This window comes from Nothobranchius furzeri, chromosome 9, assembly GCF_043380555.1.
Source record: "Nothobranchius furzeri strain GRZ-AD chromosome 9, NfurGRZ-RIMD1, whole genome shotgun sequence".
Classification (NCBI taxonomy): domain Eukaryota; kingdom Metazoa; phylum Chordata; class Actinopteri; order Cyprinodontiformes; family Nothobranchiidae; genus Nothobranchius; species Nothobranchius furzeri.
In genome coordinates, this window is record NC_091749.1 from 4,116,038 (window position 1) to 4,137,610 (window position 21,573).

At 42.1% G+C, this 21,573-nt stretch overlaps 1 protein-coding gene across 1 annotated transcript; it reads right to left on the bottom strand.

Moving 5' to 3' along the window:
• Window positions 1–4,276: 4,276 nt before the first annotated feature.
• LOC129153202 (piggyBac transposable element-derived protein 4-like) lies at window positions 4,277–6,382 on the bottom strand. The gene is made up of 2 exons (XM_054732444.2): window positions 4,874–6,382; window positions 4,277–4,787 (listed from the first exon to the last, which is right to left on the bottom strand). The coding sequence occupies exons 1-2, from the start codon at window positions 6,158–6,160 to the stop codon at window positions 4,377–4,379; spliced, it is 1,698 nt and encodes a 565-aa protein (XP_054588419.1). The 5' UTR covers window positions 6,161–6,382; the 3' UTR covers window positions 4,277–4,376.
• Window positions 6,383–21,573: the final 15,191 nt, after the last annotated feature.

Sequence of the window (21,573 nt, forward strand, 5' to 3'; positions counted from 1 at the left end):
TAATTCAATAATGGCCAGTTGTTGAAAACTGTTGGAGGTTACATAACATATAACCATAAAAATATGTTTTAAATATATTGGAGCGGGTCTAAGGGTGTTTCTCAATGTCAAGGTGCCTGGCCTTGCGAGACGATGTCTAGCTAGGCCAGGCACCTTGCTTGCGAGGACGCTGTCCTTCCTTGGTCAAAGAAAACGGTGAAATGGAACAGGCTTGCATCACGTGACTGTGCCTTCCACGGCGGTCATTTAACATCACGTGACACGGGAGATAAGGTTATATTTTATAGGTATAAGTTTCAATATAAATATATTACGAGCCTATATAACGAGCCTTTTTAAACTGTGTATATATTTGTTAAATTAAATATGTAAGCAAGTTACTACCTGCTAGCCAACAAAGCTACAACTACTAAGCAACTAACCAATCATAGAAAACTTAGAAAATATATTTTGAATTAGTTTGACTCATATTTAAGTTTGAAATTTGCCCCTGAAGTAGCTGCCGGCTTCTGATCCGCCATCCTTTGGAAATACCGTGGTGTAATCTGGGAAATGTTTTACTAAGGCTAGGCTTCAAGACGCCTCCCATGTGTCATTGCTCAGCTAGCTAAACAGCTAACAAACGGAGAGCACACGCCTCGCTAGAACATGAACATTGGAACATGCCTTGGCGGTTCCTGATGACGTATCTCCTAGGCAACCGGGGCAGGACCAAGACATCAAGGCGAGGTTCCTTGGCAATGAGAAACACCCTAAGTCTCTGGGTGATGCCATATTGGTTGCCATGTTTCCTTCTATGGAAGCCCGTTAGGACAAAATGCATTCACTGACTTGTAACAAATGGTTACAAAACTTTCACCATTAATAAACGTTGTTTTACACATTTACCTCTTCACTCATTGTCAGTGATGAAAGGGAATCTGATGAGCTTGTTATTCTGCTGGAGGTTGCACTCCCAGGGATTTTTGACCCTAATGGCCATTCGTTAGTAAGGTCTTACACAAAAATAGTGCTTTCTTGCAATCATTTAGGTATCTACTGTTTCCTATCCCCAGGGAAAATACACACTGTAACTTTAACATGCAATTATCAGGTCAGAGTGATTCCTTCCTTTGCAATCCACTGGATCAAAAATGTTCTAGCAAATCTGTGCCCTAGAAATGACCTTTTAACAGAGAACATGTAAGTTATTTTCTTGGTTTTGGTCTGCAATCTTCTTGCCACACAACAATAAACAGTGCGCACTATTTCTTCAAATGCCAGTGGGACAAACAGCAAGAAGGTAGTATGGATTTTCATCCTATAATTGCTTTAGGGATGCATGCTATGCGTACGTGTATGCAACTAATTTATTTTATTTTGCTTCTTTCTCCTGACAACATGCGGAAGTGGCCAATGCAAATTGAAAATAAGAGAAGTCGAGGAAAAGGCTTTTGTTGCCCTGGGATATTTATCCATGGAAATGTTGCATTGGAGATACTGTGTGATCCCTTTTTAACTCTGACAGAGAATAAGCATGAATGCTATGGAAAATAGAAGTTGTAATCACATACTGCTTAAGGCAAATATGTGGAGCTCTGAAGAAATAAAAAAAGAGCTATTGCTTCCTGGAACATGCCTTTGTGAAAAACTGAAAAGAAACTAGCGTTACACTTCAAATAATCAGACAGAGTACCGTAGGGACCTTTGCAACCTGGCCTTAATGCTGCTTAATCTCTAACGCTGAAAGGAAACAAACTGCACACAGCAGGAGGAAGTCTATGTGTACTCAGTATTATAGTACAGGATGTGGATTTGGACCAAATCCATGGACAATAAATGAACTATACTGTGCACTTTGTTGTACAATGTATTTGATATTTTACTATTCATGGGTAATTAAGCTGAGATGTAGAAGGACTTAGTTATACTATTTAACCCTTACCCAACGTTTAAATTTTCTAACGTTAAAGTCATTAGAGCACAAAAAAATGCACTTAGAAAGCTTCCTTTAGAAATATTATATAATATTTCATAAGTCCCAATTTTTTTACATGAATTTCATCCTTGGCTTCAGCCCTAACAAAATATAATAAAATATGTGTGTGTTTCTCAGATTTAACCCCTTCATTGCTAGGTTTATTAGCAAAACCCGAAGTTTGAAAACTGTACAAAAAATGAAAAAATCAAATCATTTTTTGTGTGTTATGTCCAGATTAACTTTTTTGTGGGTAAGTTGTCACAGCCTTGGAGTGTCACAAATAGGCATAAAAATATTTTTTGCTCACTTTGTAGTTTTTGTGTAATGTCACATTTTCTAAAATACTCACGTTAAAGTCATTAGAGCACAAAAAAATGCACTTAGAAAGCTTCCCATAGAAATATTATATAATATTTCATAAGTCCCAATTTTTTTACATGAATTTCATCCTTGGCTTCAGCCCTAACAAAATATAATAAAATATGTGTGTGTTTCTCAGATTTAACCCCTTCATTGCTAGGTTTATTAGCAAAACCCAAAGTTTGAAAACTGTACAAAAAATGAAAAAATCAAATCATTTTTTGTGTGTTATGTCCAGATTACCTTTTTTGTGGGTAAGTTGTCACAGCCTTGGAGTGTCACAAATAGGCATAAAAATATTTTTTGCTCACTTTGTAGTTTTTGTGTAATGTCACATTTTCTAAAATACTCACGTTAAAGTCATTAGAGCACAAAAAAATGCACTTAGAAAGCTTCCCATAGAAATATTATATAATATTTCATAAGTCCCAATTTTTTTACATGAATTTCATCCTTGGCTTCAGCCCTAACAAAATATAATAAAATATGTGTGTGTTTCTCAGATTTAACCCCTTCATTGCTAGGTTTATTAGCAAAACCCAAAGTTTGAAAACTGTACAAAAAATGAAAAAATCAAATCATTTTTTGTGTGTTATGTCCAGATTACCTTTTTTGTGGGTAAGTTGTCACAGCCTTGGAGTGTCACAAATAGGCATAAAAATATTTTTTGCTCACTTTGTAGTTTTTGTGTAATGTCACATTTTCTAAAATACTCACGTTAAAGTCATTAGAGCACAAAAAAATGCACTTAGAAAGCTTCCCATAGAAATATTATATAATATTTCATAAGTCCCAATTTTTTTACATGAATTTCATCCTTGGCTTCAGCCCTAACAAAATATAATAAAATATGTGTGTGTTTCTCAGATTTAACCCCTTCATTGCTAGGTTTATTAGCAAAACCCAAAGTTTGAAAACTGTACAAAAAATGAAAAAATCAAATCATTTTTTGTGTGTTATGTCCAGATTACCTTTTTTGTGGGTAAGTTGTCACAGCCTTGGAGTGTCACAAATAGGCATAAAAATATTTTTTGCTCACTTTGTAGTTTTTGTGTAATGTCACATTTTCTAAAATACTCACGTTAAAGTCATTAGAGCACAAAAAAATGCACTTAGAAAGCTTCCCATAGAAATATTATATAATATTTCATAAGTCCCAATTTTTTTACATGAATTTCATCCTTGGCTTCAGCCCTAACAAAATATAATAAAATATGTGTGTGTTTCTCAGATTTAACCCCTTCATTGCTAGGTTTATTAGCAAAACCCAAAGTTTGAAAACTGTACAAAAAATGAAAAAATCAAATCATTTTTTGTGTGTTATGTCCAGATTAACTTTTTTGTGGGTAAGTTGTCACAGCCTTGGAGTGTCACAAATAGGCATAAAAATATTTTTTGTTCACTTTGTAGTTTTTGTGTAATGTCATATTTTCTAAAATACTCACGTTAAAGTCATTAGAGCACAAAAAAATGCACTTAGAAAGCTTCCCATAGAAATATTATATAATATTTCATAAGTCCCAATTTTTTTACATGAATTTCATCCTTGGCTTCAGCCCTAACAAAATATAATAAAATATGTGTGTGTTTCTCAGATTTAACCCCTTTATTGCTAGGTTTATTGGCAAAACCCGAAGTTTGAAAACTGTACAAAAAATGAAAAAATCAAATCATTTTTTGTGTGTTATGTCCAGATGACCTTTTTTGTGGGTAAGTTGTCACAGCCTTGGAGTGTCACAAATAGGCATAAAAATATTTTTTGCTCACTTTGTAGTTTTTGTGTAATGTCATATTTTCTAAAATACTCACGTTAAAGTCATTAGAGCACAAAAAAATGCACTTACAAAGATGACCAGTTGAACACTTTATTAAAGCACACGAACAAAGAAAAAGTGTGTGTGTGTGTGTGTGTGTGTGTGTGTGTGTGTGTGTGTGTGTGTGTGTGTGTGTGTGTGTGTGTGTGTGTGTGTGTGTGTGTGTGTGTGTGTGTGTGTGAGAGAGAGAGAGAGAGAGAGAGAGAGAGAGAGAAAGAGAGAGAAACACAGAGGGGAGTGAGCTAACAGCTGCAGGCTGAGCACACAACTGTTGAGTGCTCCTTGCACACAGCCTGTCCACATGCATGGCAAAAGCGTGCATGCACGCTCCTCTTCCCTCTGCAAAGGTGGCATCTTTTCTTTGTCTGCTCCTGGGCTGGACCTGGCTCCACTTGCTGCTGCACCTCCAACAGAGCTGCAGCGCTGCTGGACCGCGGCAAGCGAGTGCGCCTCGCCTGGGCTGGTCTCACCATGGAGGTCCCAAGCTCCTGCAAGAACAGCCTTCGACGGATGCTCCTCTTCTGTTGGTTCCAGGCCGGTTCCACAGACAGCCACAGGACCAGGGCATTGTAGGCGCTCACATCTAACATGTTGCAGAAGAGCGACATGGGCCAACGTCTGGTCTTGCGGCGGCAGCTGTATGTTGCAACGAGCTGGAATAAAAATAAATGAATAAATAAATTACATATGCAATTAGGTTGGTGAATTATAATAAAACAAAATAAAATAAATAAATTACCTTGTCCAAGTTGTCAACTGCCCCTTTGCAGCGGTTGTAATCGATGATTACGGTCGGCTTCTGCTGCGGTCCCTCCTGGATCTGAACCTGATGGTGTTTGGTGCTGAGGAGCAGAACGTTCCGCCGGCGCTTTGGAATGTAGCTCACCGCGGTGGCGGTGGAGGTGAAGCCGAACAGGGAGGACAGAACCGCTCTGCTTTTCATCTGGAGCAGCTGTGGGGGCAACTCTGGCTTGTTGCGCCTAACTGTTCCCACAAGACAGATTTTTTTTTTTAGCAGCTCCTCTCCAAGAACCAGCGAGGTGAAAAAATTGTCCGTGGTGACAGTGCGGCCGCTCAGACCCTCCGTGAGTTCCAGCACCACCCGCTTCCCTTGCCCCCTTTCTGCCGGGGCGTCTCGAGTCGTCTTGCCCAGATAGGGAATAATCCCCCAGGCATAAGAAGTGGCCACATCGCACACCACCCACAGCTTGATGCCATATTTTGCCGGTTTTGAGGGCATGTACTGCTTGAAGTTGCAGCGACCTCTGAATCCGACGAGCTGTTCATCAACGCAGACATCTTCACCGGGGTTGTAGGCGAGAGGGAGCCGGGCCGCCCAGAGGTCCCACACTTCCCGCAGGGGAGCGAGCTTGTCCTGCTGCACCAACCGGCGGGCTGCCCTGGTCAAGCGGTCATCAAAGCGCAATGTTGCAGTCAGCATGTGGAACCTTCCCAAACTCATCGTGGCTCTGAATATCGGCCTCCCCGTTTCCTCCCCCCAGAGGCTGGCAGATGATTCCCCACGGGAACGGTGCACACCAGCGAGGATGAGCAACCCAAACAATGCCCGGAGTTCCACGCGGTCAACGTCTGTCCAATCGTCATATTTTCTTCTTCCCTCTATATTGGTGTATTTTATTATTACATCTAGGATTGTTGTAGTTAAAAAAAAATCGAAGCTGTCCTCAATAGTTTGGATGTAGCTGACAGCGAGGCGGGTGATCCCACAATGGCGGACGTCTGGAGCCCGAAAGGGGATCCTGGTGTCGGGTGTCGGGGACCAGGCGATCCCGCTCTTTGATTGCCACAAAGGATGGTCCCATCTCTCCTCTGCAGCAACCACCTCCTCATCTGAACCTTCTTCCATTTCTTCCCCTGAATCAGGCCCTGGGGTAAAGGCCTGATCTTCAGCCTCTTCATCCGAACAAGAGCTGTCATCCGTGGATGAGGATGAGGCTGACTCTCCCTCTTCCTCAAGCTGCTGAAACACCTCCAGGGCTTCATTCACATTGAATCTTCTTCTCATGGTTGCGGTTCAAAGAAATGAATCCTGATCTGAGTCTCATATATGTACTTTTAGTCAATTGGTGCACCTGTGTAAGCTGCCCCTACTGAATGTAAACAAAATTCGATTCTGCAGGAATTTGTTTTGAAAAACAAATGTATGCCTTTGAAGTTTTTCAGCCTTCATCTTAGCTTTCATCCATGCAAATGCTTTGTACTTATTGAAATAACATTTTGCAAAAGTAAAATTGTGAATGAGTATCTGAAATTTAGCAGAAAATCCTTTGATTTTTGATATATAGCATGCCTTTGATGAATATTCATGAAGTCAACAGAGTGTGAGAACCTGTGCCCCCCCCCCTACACTCCCATGGCCCACACCTGCTCAACCACTCCAGATAATGATCACAGATCTGTCCTTTGAAGATCTGTAAAGTGCTTTGATACCTACATACACGCATGCCTGAACAATCACACACAAAGGAACACATGTCAAAATGCTATTTTGCAGAATAAGCTAATTTTGTACATTCAGTCAGGCTTATTTTTTGAAAGAACACTGAAAAAGCACAATTACCAAAAATTCAGAACACACACATGCAAACTATTGTATGGCATCTCTAAATAACACACAAACCATTTTTTTGCAAAATATGTATTATAATGGGCAGTCAGAGGTAAAGAAATACAGCTAAATCATTCAGTTTAAATGCTGGGTCAGCCATTGCCCTGCTATATATGGAGAAAGTATGCCATGTAGTGAAAAACAGTAAAAACTGCTTCTTACATTTGTGATGAGACTGTAAACACGGGCACAATCATAATTTTTTAAAATTATGCCAATATTTATGCTAATTAAAAATATATGATTTACATGAAAGTCAATGGCACAAAAAAATGCTTCAATGTGCTTAACTGTACAAAATGATTTCCACGTTTTAATAAAGTAGGTTGAATATTTTTTCAAACTTTTTTTTGTAATTCCTTCCAAAATACACATCCTCCATAAAAATTAGATAAATTGCATTAACATAGCCAAAGTTATTCACAAAAATACACGTGTCAGCACAAAAAAATGCTCTAATGTGAGGTAAGGGTTAATGTTAACAAAGCTGTGCATGGTTAATGCTTGAGTACGTCTGCTGCTACAGTTATTTCATGAACTAATTATAACATCAACGACGCATCATAACCCTTTATTTTGCACCTTTCTTTGAAAATGTGCTATCAATAAAAATATACTATGAACAGATATGCATGCAGGAACAAACCTTGCACTCCCCTCTGTATAGTATTTTGGCTCCTTCAAAAACACTACAGTCACCTTAATCTGAGCTTTTAGACTAGCTGTTTTACAAGATTAATTTGGTTCATCATACACAAATGGGTTTACGGAACTAAGAGCTTATTCTGCATTCTACAGATATCAGCGTGTCTCTGCATGTTCTAGCAGACCATCCAGTTCATTGGGTCGTAAACAGGGTGTAGGAGGTGACTGATGACCATCATCACAACTCTTTCAGTTCTTCATAACACTCAATAAACACACACACACACACACACACACACACACACACACACACACACACACACACACATAATCGCGTGTGTGTATGTGTGTGTGGGAAACTTTGTGTGTGTGTGAATATATATATATATATATATATATATATATATATATATATATATATATATATATATATATATATATATACTCCCCTTTTTCGGGAGTGATCCTTTGATCCTCAGATTTTGCTTCATGTGAATATGAACACATATGACAAACAATATATTTGATATAAATCGTGCTAAAACTATCAAAGTGAGAAATAAGCTTACCAACGTCTTGTATGTTTTCTATAGCCAAGAAATCTAGACAGACAGTAGCCAAAGCATAATGATTTAGTTCTGCATGTGGGTCTAGCCATGCTCCATGTAAGCCTCAGCAGGTCTACCAGTGGCCTAAGCAGTACTGTGGTATGCCAATTACAGTGGCCCATTTAAAAACAGCTTTGGCATCAACTTTGGACTAGTTAGACATGGCCTTTCATATGAGCCAAGAGCAGATATAGGTATTTGCATGCTTTAATTAGAAAAATGATGTGTTTGTGTCTTCTTCAACAGTGTATGGTGGACTGCCCTGTTCACTGACATCCGTAGATGTGAGTATGTCACTCTGTTTGGTGTCCAATAGCACGTGGAGACAGTTTAAAAGACAACCGCAGATCTTGCCCCACGACCTATTGGTTAGACTCAGACTATATGTATATAGGACGGCTTGCCAGGCTATGTTTTCCACCCATTTTCATAAAACTGTTGCAATTTATGTTGATATGACCTCGCCCTATTAGGATTCAGAATGGCTAACATAAAGAGTTTCACATAACACCTTCCGCAGAGCTCTCAGATTATGCAAAACAAATTAAACAGGATTCAGCACAACTAAAATTTAATGTTAAAACTAACAGAATCATAAAAATAGTCACAACACAGGCCAAGCTTCACACGCAGTCAAACGCCTCATTTACACCAAGTGCTGAAAAGACCAAAAAACATTTAATCCCCCAGCGAGAGCAGCCATCATCGGTGCTCATCTACTGTACCGTCACAGGTGGGAGGGAGATCTTGGGAGAAGCAAAGAGCACATTGACTCCTCCAGCTGATGACCTCACCAGGCTGAAGTCCACAAATCCGAAGGCGGGGGGGGGGGGGGGGGGGGGGGGGGTCCACAGCATCTGTCTGCATTCCTTCGTGGGGGTTTTAGTTGCTTGCAGCTCTAGGCTACCAGGGCGTCAGATTCAGATAACAAGACTTTGTTTGGGTCAGGCTGAGATAATTTTCCTCTCTGCCTTCATTCTTTAAACTGATCATTTCCAGTCCTTCAGTGAAGCCAATTTTGGTTTTTTTAACTTGTCCATAACGTCCGGTGACTCTCTCCGAGATGACATCCATTTTGCGCACTAACACCGTTGTCGGTACAAGATCTGCTCAGGAGCAAGATCGGCTCGGGGCCCGTCGACTGCCGATGACGTCAAACTAGTTGATTGGCTGAACATGAACCTTACGGAAGTTACGTAATCACGTTACGTTGTTATCACTTTACGTTGGTCCAGGCAAATCTTTCTGTTGGAAAGATGGACAACTTTTACAAAGAAATCCATCATTACCTCTTTGAAAATACACTTTTAGCATAGAGCTGCATGTATATTAGGGCTGAACGATTAACTGCATGTGCAATTAAATTGCGATGTGACAAAAGGAGATTTTCTAATCGCAAAGGCTGCAATTTGGCAGCAAGTGGTTAGCGCAATGCTAATATACATGGAAAAACCCATAGGAATGCTAATGCTAATATCACCGATTACATTATTACAAATTATGAATTAGAAACGTGCCAAATGATTACATTTGGAGTCTAATAGAAAGTAAAACTACCATCAATCAAATAAGTACAGACAGGTATTTTAGTAAAGCCAGAAAACTTTTAACTCCAGAGTTTTGGCTAGCAGCTATGAGCGTAACTGAACTACGCATGGACAAGACGTCAAAAACTCTAAACACAAAATACTTCAATAAACGGGACACACTTGTTTCCTGCAAATACAATTTCACAGGTGTTGCTAATACCTATGATCCTTCAAGGGATGTGCTCAAAGAGGAGCTCAACGTTATGAATAAGATATAGTGTTTTATTTTACAAATACCATTATAAACACAAACTTACGCCGTAAGAAACATTATTTTAATAACGAAACTGCTAAATTCTTTCCAACAGTATAGATGTGTAGTGTATTTTGTCCGAGTGGGTTTGCCGTACTTTGACGTCATCGGCAGTCGAAGGACCCCGAGCCGATTTTGCACCCGAGCAGATCTTGTACCGACACCGGTATTGCAGCTAGAACATTGTCCAGCTTACGATTCACCTCAAGTAACGTCCCAGCCTGAGAAGTCTCCACACGGACGGTGCTTTCCGTGGGTGCGGATCGCCCTCCAATCGCTCCCATCCTCCCCAATTTCCAGAAAACCAGATATCCTCCCACTCCAATCAGGAGAAATCCAGTGATCATCAGGTTGAATATCCACATGTCTGCGATGTCCTCAATGGACAGCTGGGAGAGGCATATGATCTTCCACTCCTTCCAGGAATCCAACATATATCCCACCGGGTGTGTCCCCTGTGGACATGTGGGAGCCCCCTGCTCCCGTTCTCATTGTTGAAAAAATTGTATCGATCGCATTGAATGACCAGTTTATCAAATCCATGATTAGTAAAAAATAGAGTTTTTCAGAAGAAATGCAGAGAAGCGCTCTGTGGGCAAACAGGACAACGAGCCTTGGGAAAAAAAAGATAAGGGAGCGAAAGAGAAAAGTGTCTGTACTCCTCGAGTGCCAGAAGAGACGATACGCTATATATCAAAATACAATCCATGCAGGGCCGGCTCTAGGTAATTTGGTGCCCAAGGCGAGACTGCCCATGTGCCCACCCCCCACCCCCGTGCCTGCATGCCTCTCACTCAAACCCAAGTCCACCCACCCACCACACGTTGGAAACAGCAACTCCATAGTTATTCCTTAGTTACTAATTTTTTATTTTAAATATTCACACAGCAACTCTTTAAAGTCAACAGCCTGAAGATTAAATGTAAGCTTGAAAGATAAGTAACCTGAGAATATTACAATAACCAACAACTCAAAATGTTGTGCAAATGTCATGGGGGGGGGGGATGCAAAATCAACAGCAGCATTAAACTGTGCAATCAAAAGCAAAACTCAAATATCAGTGTCATCATAAAGAAAGTTCTACTTTCCATTTTGTTCAACTGCTGTGGCCAGTCAGCAGGATCCATGGGGCCAGCAGCTCCTACATGTTCACAGACATCTGTTGAAGCTGATGATGGTGTCTCTTCAGGCTGTTGGATTGGAGCACTGAGTCTGCTGGTGTTGGGTTCTTCTGTGAGAAAATAAACACACACACACACACACACCTAGCGTTCTTCTGATATGAAAATATTAAATTCATATTGTATGCGTACTTAAAACTTGAAACAAAGTTCATAAAAAGGCTGCAATCATACTCCAAAAAACGGTAAAAAATCTGACATTCTTCATCATCACAGTGAGACTCAACAGGTGTAGAACAGTCCCCCCCCCCCCCCCCCATGGTGTCAACAGGTTCCTGTGTGGCTGCAGATATTGTCTCACTGCATCTGGACACGACGATTCAAAAGTAAAATGTATTGCTTAAAGTTACGAGATACTGTATTATGAATGTAAACAGCTAGCGAGGGTCCGTCCGTGGACCGTGTGTGGCAGGAGAGGCAGTTAGCTACAATGGTAACGCAAAAAGTTCCTTTGCCAAATTTATAAAGTCTACATACCTCTGCTTTGGGCCAGTTTTTTTTCTTCCTCCTTCGCTTCTAGAATGCTGATCCCGATGGCTTAGGTGTTCTTTTCATCGTAAAATATCAAGTTTAAACGCGACGACAACAGGATGTCCTTCTACAGCGCTGCCCACTCACGTGATCTACGGCACCCCTGACGGTCAAATGCATCGGAGCGGTGGCCCAAGCGGGAGCTCGTCATGCAGCCAGATCATTAGAATTTAAAAATTGATGTTTTAATTTCATGTCATTTCAGAGGGGAATTTTGAGTATGTAGAGAGTGCATTTCATTTTCGTCTTCGTCTTCGTCTTCCTCCGCTTATCCGGGTCCGGGTCGCGGGGGCAGCATCCCAATTAGGGAGCTCCAGGCCGTCCTCTCCCCGGCCTTGTCCACCAGCTCCTCCGGCAGGACCCCAAGGCGTTCCCGGACCAGATTGGAGATGTAACCTCTCCAACGTGTCCTGGGTCGACCCGGGGGCCTCCTGCCGGCAGGACATGCCCGAAACACCTCCCCGGGGAGGCGTCCAGGAGGCATCCTGACCAGATGCCCAAACCACCTCAACTGGCTCCTTTCGATCCGGAGGAGCAGCGGTTCTACTCCGAGTCCCTCCCGAATGTCCGAGCTCCTCACCCTATCTCTAAGGCTGAGCCCGGCCACCCTACGGAGGAAACTCATTTCGGCCGCTTGTATCCGCGATCTCGTTCTTTCGGTCATTACCCAAAGCTCATGACCATAGGTGAGGATTGGGACGTAGATCGACCGGTAAATCGAGAGCCTGGCTTTCTGGCTCAGCTCCCTCTTCCCCACGACAGATCGGCTCAGCGTCCACATCACTGCAGACGCCGAACCAATCCGCCTGTCGATCTCCCGATCCCTCCTACCCTCACTCGTGAACAAGACCCTGAGATACTTAAACTCCTCCACTTGAGGTAGGACCTCTCCCCCGACCCGGAGGTGGCAAGCCACCCTTTTCCGGTCGAGAACCATGGTCTCAGATTTGGAGGTGCTGATCCTCATCCCAGCCGCTTCACATTCGGCCGCGAACCTACCCAGCAAGAGCTGAAGGTCAGAGCTGGATGAAGCTAGGAGGACCACATCATCCGCAAAAAGCAGAGACGAGATTCTCCTGCCACCAAACTCGACACACTCCACACCACGGCTGCGTCTAGAAATTCTGTCCATAAAAGTGATGAACAGCATTTCATTTTACAAACATAAATTTAATTAACTTTTTTTTATTTTGCGCCCTATCCATCAGATGGCGCCCCAGGCGGCCGCCTGTGTCGCCTGTCGGCAAAGCCGGCCCTGAACCCATGTTACATTTTCCCTTGTCCTTTTTATGTAATAAATGGCAGGGAGATCAGTTGACAGTGAATGATTGTTCACTTTATTTTTACCAATATATCTTTAAAGGAATTGTGTCAAATTTCTAATCATCACAGAAGCAAATTCAGCACATGAAATACGGTTGTACAGAAACCAGTCAGCATCCATCCTGCAGGTTTTTATACACTTGTCGCGTGCACGTCCCATTTGCCGGTTCCGTTAGAACCCAGTTCCGTTAGAACTTATGAGACTGTGCGTCTATCAGGGTTCGGTGGGGATGTCGGTGAGTATTATCGTACTAGACCCTGGTTTGGACGTCCTAAGTAAGAATCATATCTTCTATTTTAAAGGTGAAATGATATGCAAGACTTTTCCCTTTGTATTAGCTCACTTCTTTTTAAGCAATCCCGTTATTTTTTGGTTAAAATACTGGGGACGAAGCCCACCGGGAGGCCGGCCCGGTGGCAATTATTTGGGTTATTTGGATTAATTGCGCCCCTATCAGCTTATGTGGGTGGTTGGTAACTATAAAATGATTTTTGTTAGTTGATCAGGCTAACATAGATTTATCAATTTATTTAATTAATCCAACCCTCCAGCTGATAGAGACTTTTTCAACTTGCGAATCAGAGCCAGAATTAACCACTAATGTTCTGGTTTTATCATCCTTAAGACAACTCGCTACTCGCGGGTGAGGGAGGAGGCAAGCTCCTCTTATCTTAAGGTTTCTTTATATTAATTCGTCACAAACCGTAAAGTAAGTCCTGATAATTCAAGAACCCATAATTAATATGCTTACCTCTGTGCAATTAATGGTCAGGGCCCCAACCGTGAAGCTTTAGAGAAAACCTGAAAGAATCAGGATTATATTTCTTTTTCAAAAAAGTTTATTACAAAATCAAAAAATACAAAAATGAGTAAATATGAAAACAAACGCTTCCCCCAAGGAGGGATTAGTTCTAATGATTAAGAAATAAAGAGTTGGTTTACACCAACTCGGTCTTCTGAGAATCGCCCCAAACTTCTGCCGAATCTCCCCAGCTCTCGCAGAGCTGCTCTTTATATACCCTTCCTGGGCCAGCTTAGACAAGGTAAAAAGTCACATATATCATTACCTCATGACGGTGAGGTCATGGGGTCATTTACCAGATACACACTTTTTAGCTCAACACAAGACATTTGGTATCATTTTCACTACATGCAGCATTCTTCTTAACACAGGTCATTACATCATCTTTTGCAGCATTCTTCAGTTTCCCTCCAATGTTCCTGAGAGGGCTTCTGGATCCGATGGGCTTGTCTTCACTCTGTTCTCCTCTAATCCCATCTTTCCAAGCCAGGGGTGGATCCAGGGGTGGGGCCAGCCTCCTGACCTTTTGCCTAGTTCTGTCCCCGACAGCAAGTTCTGAACTCTTGTCCTTTTGACCCTCCTGTGACCCTTGTTTCTGACCACAGTTTTTTGACCTGCAGCCCAGCTCCTGTCTTCTGGCTGATTTTGCTCGCACAAGCCAGTTCAGTGTGGCTCACCTTTTGACCCCGTTTCTTGCCACTGTCTTTGGCATGTGGGGACTGGCAACACACTCAGGTGTGTCCCACAGCCACTGACTGGTTTGCTGTTTCACAGCCAGTCCACTAGGTTTTGCTGGAGGTGAAGCCAGAGAGTTCCCAGGCAGCCAATCATTTGGTGGTGTTGCACACCAAAATCTGCCTGTCCGTTTGAACTGCTATCAAGATCACATGCCGTAACACCCCTCCCTCTAAAGTCACTTAGATTTCACTTTCTGATGCTGTGCTCATGCCCCTATTTTCAGATGAGAGTTATGTGCAACCTGACACAAAAGTGCAAATTTAACCTAAATGTGTCAGCGTACCTGTAAACAAAGAGAATAACCTGTCTCTCATCATCCATGAATGATCCAGTCCAGCCGACTGTGTCTAGAGATTTCATTACCGAAGCAGGTATCTTAGGCCTAGTTAATGTCCAAAGTGTAAGTTAATAGCCTTTAAATGCAATATTTGTGCATCTTATATTCTGTCCATTCCAGCAGCTCCCTGGTTCCATGGTCTGTCTGTCATCACCTCATCACCCCATTGGGCCAAACCCAGGTTCTCCAGGAGACTCAGGGACGGTCCGAGTGGAGGATCGCTTTGCTCCTTTCCGAAATCACACCAGGATTTCAGAGGGAATCTTAGACCCAACTTGAAGTGTTATGTGCACGGGGCATCTTTAGCATTAAAGCAACTCATTTTTTAGTGACAGCAACTACTTCTTTAAAAAACACTATGAACTACCACTTCCTTTTCTTTCTGTACATTTTCTCTTTATTTTGCACTCTTTTTTTCTGTAGGGCCACTGAACCCTTCACTTGGCTGTGTAAGCACCAGCAAACATGCTGATACAATCTTAAAGGTCACGTTCTTTTCACGTTGACAAAGGCCTTCCAAAACTTTGATGAGCGGGTCCCTCGAAAGGATGGCGCCGTTACACTGCAGCAGCGGCGGCAGCGGCAGCTCGAGCTGCAGCCAGCCTGATTAATGCTCTACATCAAAAATGTTTTTTTTTTCTTTTTCAATTCAAACCGCATTTCTGAGGGTAGTCAGGCTGAACCAAGATAGCCAATAAGCTCAAGCTTCTGTACCTTCTAATTTCATCCCTGCAACGCAAACAACAAAATGATGATCACAAATGAGCAGCATTAGGGATGTACCGTGCCACCCTGACATGTAAAATGAACTAAACACGTGAGGAGATGAACACTTCATCGTCTCTGTCTACACAAATGATCTGGTGTCTACAGATTCGTATGCTTTTTCAGAAACAGACCAGAGGCAACTCAGTACTTTTACAAAAACGTTTAAATACTTGTAAGAATGTACATATAATATGAACCTGATCATGATGTAACGACTAAATGTGTGTAGTCACGCCTGCACACACATATATAGTGTGTGTGTGTGTGTGTGTGTGTGTGTGTGTGTGTGTGTGTTGGACCATTTTCCCTTGACATCTTCTCGCTTCCCTGCCTTGTTTTTAAAAGGCAACCATAATGGCCGGTAAGGACAGCTTTAAGAGCTACTGGCAGCTTGAAGCTTGATGCACCCAAAGGTCATTGATCCCCCCTCTTCTCAACGCCTGCTCTTTCCCTCTTTTTTTAAGCAATTCATCGAATTTTGGCATTTTGTGAACACACATAGGACAGCTCACCGACAAGCCGACCTTGACAGCGAATTGGATAAATAAACCTTCAATTTAACTGCTCTCCTCCACTCCTTCCTCCGTGCAGCTTGCTAGCTCAGGCAGCGAGTCCCACCGGGAGCCTTCACCTATCCACATCGTTCAGCCCACGCTCCACTCGGCTCTCCCTCCCCTTTTGCCGGCCTGTCTAGCGGAGCTGCCCTCAGCGCTGTGACAAACACGGCCTTAAAGATAAGCTAACAGCCCCCTTGCGCTCCAGTCAAAGTCAATTCTTGTTCTGCGTCTGAAATTTAATGCCAATTCCATCTCTCAACCCCGTCCATCCCATTTCCACAACCGACACCGTGCCCTCCGCCTCTGTCTTTGCCTGCCTCCATCAAACCCTTTTGCGAGACACAAACACGCGGGGTAATGCAGACATGTACTGACATGCATGCAAACACACACTTCTCCATACCTATCAGATGGGCTTCACCATCCCGGGGGAGAAGCAGGGAGTGAGAGCACTACTCCATAACGGGTAATGACATGGCATTTAATGATACTGTCCAAAATGATCCGGGCCTCTGCCGACAGCAGCGGCTGCTCTGCATGGAGGCCGCGCAGCCGTGGAGAGTCAGATAAGCTTGGCTGGGCCTACTTCATGTTTGTGTGTGTGCATGTGTATGTGTGTGTCATAGTGGTGTGTTTGTGATTTTCTAACACAGCAGAGGCAATACTGCAGCTTTCACTCGTGTTGTCGGTTGATACGGTGTGACATATGCTCCCGCCGCCATTCCTCCCATCACCTCACCTCTCCACCTCCTCTTGCTTCTTCTCTCCTCTCATTTGTCCCTTGATCTGCTTCCCAGTCCTTCCCTCTTTCCCTTTATCTGTTTCTGCTTTCAGAACTGTGCATTTTTTTTTACAGAATATCATGCTTGGGCATGATCGCTGTGAGGCTGATTGTTATCAACCAAACAACAAGAATACCTTTCTGTTTCAGGCATGTGTGTGTGTGTGTGTGTGTTTCTTAAAATAATGTTACTTGACTTAAAGAGAAACTACACAAACTGACCACCTGCAGCTCTTGTCTCGCCCTTGTACCGGAAAGACACATAAAAATAAAAAGCTCCACACTTTATCTGCATTACAGGACCTGGATGGAAGATGATAAAGTTTACCGAATTAGGAACATAAAGCAATAACACTGGCTGTCATCTGTGGCTGGCTACAACTCCTGGTGCTGTTAATCACATCAGTCACACAGTGCCACTAGTGCACCCTGGTGAACAAAGATTAGTAAATGTATGATGAATGATGAAGAAGAGGTGTTGTGTAAAAGAAATCCTCAAAATCATGTTTGATAGGGACAACATCATTATTATATCAATAATGTTGTTGTTGCTATTTTTATTATTACTGTTGTTGATATTATTATTATTATTATTATTATTATTATTATAACCAGTTTGAGTGTGTATTTTCTTGCCTGCACCGTTGCCTGTTTTCCAATAAATTCACAAAATCTGTTTCTAAACATAAAAAAAAAATCCCAGCTGCTGGTTATTGATCCTGACTGAGTGTAACTCCTGTTCCATGAGTAGTTACGGTACCACTTTACAATAAGGCTCCTTTATAAATGGCTAATAAATGGTTTATAAATGTCTTATTATCTGGTCAGAAACCAACAAAGCCTCTCTAACACCACCACCAGGTGATATTAAGACACCTGTTTGCAGGATTAACTAAACAAAATCTATGATCTGTGCAGAATAATGGTCTCATTCACTGAGATTCTCTACAGAAAATCCACACATATTGATGCATTCATGTACAGATGGTGCATGGTCTGCAGGGCTGTGCTGTAAAAAACTGCTAAATTATGCAAGCACCTGAATGAGGTGCTCCAGTTACAGAACACTCAGTCAGATTGGTTTTAAACTGTTAAAATTAAAACTCTCAGAAAATCAGAAAACTAATTTATTTTTATTTATGTGTTGCTACCGAAAATTAATAACCACAACTGATCATAAAAACCTATTTCACCATTCCACTTATTAATCCTAATTATAATTTGCCCTTTTTTATTGGGTTAAGGTTCTCAAACAGCAACTTTAACTAAAAATGCAGCGCATGTCAGAGACAAGGTCTTTCTTATTTTTAAATTATTCTAAATTATTTATTCCTGTCATATGGTAAAAGAACCTAAACTGCAGGTTGGGAAGCAGCCTCTTTCTCAGGACCGGTGGTTTTTAAAAGGTGTGAATAGAATTCATGCACGTGTGTCACCCACTTGACTGTCTTTGACAGCCATAATGACACCTCGGGGTGTTGAAAGTAAAACACAACCTGCAGCTAAACCAGTCTGGCTGTGATAATGAGTGGCTGGCTCTGAGTGCACTGACAGACAGAGGAGAGAAACCCATGTAGGCAACTCCATCAGGTGATTAGACTGAATCTACAATGCCAGGTAATACGTGTTTAGGGAGAGCTAACAGCTACTTCTCCATACTCTGGCAGGTTACGTGCAACTTTTGGTGAAAAAACAGTCCCAAAAAAGGCAGCGAAGCCATAACTGTCCATGGTAGTCCACATGGCACACATACAAAAACATGGGCAGTTTTGGATCAGTGACATTGACCAGAAGGTCCTATGTAAATGCAGGCATTTGTAAAACGTGTCTTTGCTTGATTGTGTCTCTCCATACTCCTGTATGTGTTTATGGATTGATGTGCATAAATGGCTGCATGTCAGGTGTGTGCGTGCGTGTGTGTGTGTGTTTATTTGCCGAGCGAACGAAGCCCTGAAGGCAGCCTCGGGGCTTGCCTCCAGCATCTGTTCTTACACAGACAAGAGCAAGACACACTGACTGTATCCTACTGCCAAGCTACCAAAACTCTCTCTCTCTCTCTCTCTCTCTCTCTCTCTCTCTCTCTCTCTCTCTCTCTCTCTCTCTCTCTCATGCACACACACACACACACACACACACACACACACACACACACACTTTGAGCGAACGCAGTAGCCCACTAACCTTTTCAAAACCATGCATGCTGTTACAAACAATTACAGAGAAACAACCTAGCACGGCATGCCAACATACTGCAACACTCTGTCTTACAAACTCACTGCTGCTCAAAAATAGTTCCTGATGAAGAATGACGTTGCATGAACAGGAAGGTTCTGTTTGCCTTCCTCCTGAACTCACCCAATAAATAAAAGCACAAAGAAATACAGGGAAAAGTAAAGATCTATGAGAAGTATACTGTAGGGTGTATACCTATTAGAGATCGGTCAACGAAATTAGCACTGGACCAAGAGTCGGTAATCCACTCTTTTTCAGTGGATTTCAAACATTTTCATTTATGTTTGTGATGATTATATTTTTGCAAACAAAAGCTAAACTAAAACTAAAATTGACTAAAGTAATTGACATTTGCATCGACAAATATAGGAAAAAATGTGCTGCTGTTGAGGGAAAAAACATTCAGGCAGCCCAGAAAGCGCCCATGCTCCTTTCCTTGGTCCTTCAGTGCAAGGAGACCTCTGATAAATACAACTTACCTTTACTTTACCTCCTTGCTTTATTAGAGCAACAGCTTTTAATGTTTTGATTGTATGATGTCATTTCCTGTCAATATTACTAATGCTACTGCACATTGGGAGCATTGTGCTGAAAACTGATGTGAAAAAAATCATCAATCAAATTGAATTCACAATTTCTGCCCGAAAAATCTCAATTCAATCTTTTCCTAAAATGATAACACTTTACATTTAGGAACCCCAAATTGTGCTTCATTGCTAGGGAATGACTTAGGAGGTAATGAGTAATGAACCAGGAACGAATGTGCAGTTAACCTGTACTTACTGGTAAAAGCACCCACTAGTCTCAGTCAATGACTAATGGGTAGTTATCTAAGGAACAGAGCAGGAACTAATCATTACTCACTCAGTACTTAACCATCAGAGGTGGAAAGTAATGAATTACATTTACTCGCACCACTGTAACTGAGTAGCTTTTTTGTGTTTTTATACTTTTTAAGTCGTTTTTAAAGTCTTTTACTTGAATAGTATTTTTAAAGCACTGTACTTTGCTGTCTGTTACTGAGTAAAAAATACATTTATAGTCCTGATGAATAAAATAAAATTGTGATTTGCAGTGTTTGAACAGAATGACAGACACCAGCATGGGCGTTGCGTCTCACCTGTGGGAGAGTGGGTGTGCACTTTTTATAATGAGGACTTTCCCTCAGTCCAGTCCCTCTGATGCACTCGCTGTTCATCCACTCTTCCCCTCCCTCTCCTATCTCTTATTCCTGACTGAAACTCGCACCTCTGCGCACCGGTGTTAGTTCAGGGTTCTCGGTTCGGGAGCCGGACTGTTCCACCTTTGAAAGGCGTTTCCCAAAATGCTCCGCACTGCTGGAGTGGCAAACAATGTGTGCGCTCCCTACAAGCGGATTCCTGGCGTGCTCTGCTTATACAACAGGAGAACTGCCGTCTCTGTGAGTTAAAACATCTGGTTTGTGCAAATCAACACTAAGAGTAAAACAAAATAAAAACTGGTCAGGTGAAAGATCCTACTGTAAGTGAGGGATCTTGTTCACGACTGAGGCGGGTCTGGTGTGATGAAGAATGAACGATCTAGGTAAATGGATTAGGTGAAGAATTGGGGTCCCAGCCCTCATCTAAGGCCTTTGTGCCATAGGAAGAAGATTGGGAAAGCAGATTGCCGAAGTAAGCTTCCTTCTCAGGATCGCTGTGCCCAGCCTAAAGAGTCGTTCACACCGAGTGCGTTACTGATGCGGTCCACTTTCTATATGGCTGTACCTGTAAAAATTACATGTGGCCTGATATCCCTTCATTATTATTCAAACAAAGCTGGCAAATAATCTGACAGGTTTTATTTTGAAATAAATTGGATGCACCTTGCTGAAATGCTTCTCACTTCCTCTCTGGCTCTCATAATTTCTTCATGACAATCTGCATGTGGTGTCTGGAAAAAATAGACCCCACTGTCCGGAGCTCCGCATCCAGATCCGCGCTTTACTGCAAATGTTGTGGATGTTCTGATTAGACTGTGTTTTTTTATTTTTGTGGAAGCTGTACAAAAACTGGAACACATCTGTTCTACACTCTGTGTGAAGCAGGATTTAAAGATAGGTTGAAGAGGTACTGGGCGGGTTTTTTGGGAATGTCCTCTCAGGACGAGAGCCTGATTCATCTTGGAATCAAGCTCTACCAGAAAAGGGGCATCAAGCTTCATTGAAACTCTTGAAGATTCCACTCTAGAGAGCATATCTGCAGCAGAGCATCACTTCCCTTTCCCTCACTACTATGCTCTGTGTACTTCTCTCTATGCTCACACTCTGTTTCATCACTATCATCTCGGCAGATAAAGCTGGAACAGTTGATGTTCAACCATTGGTTTGTCATCCCTCCACCAACAGTGTTTGCTCTGTGTGTTCAACACTAGAGAGATGGCAAATGTTTTTTTATTTTTTATTATGAGAAATCCAACTTCTCTGGGGTGCACACGTGTGTATGCA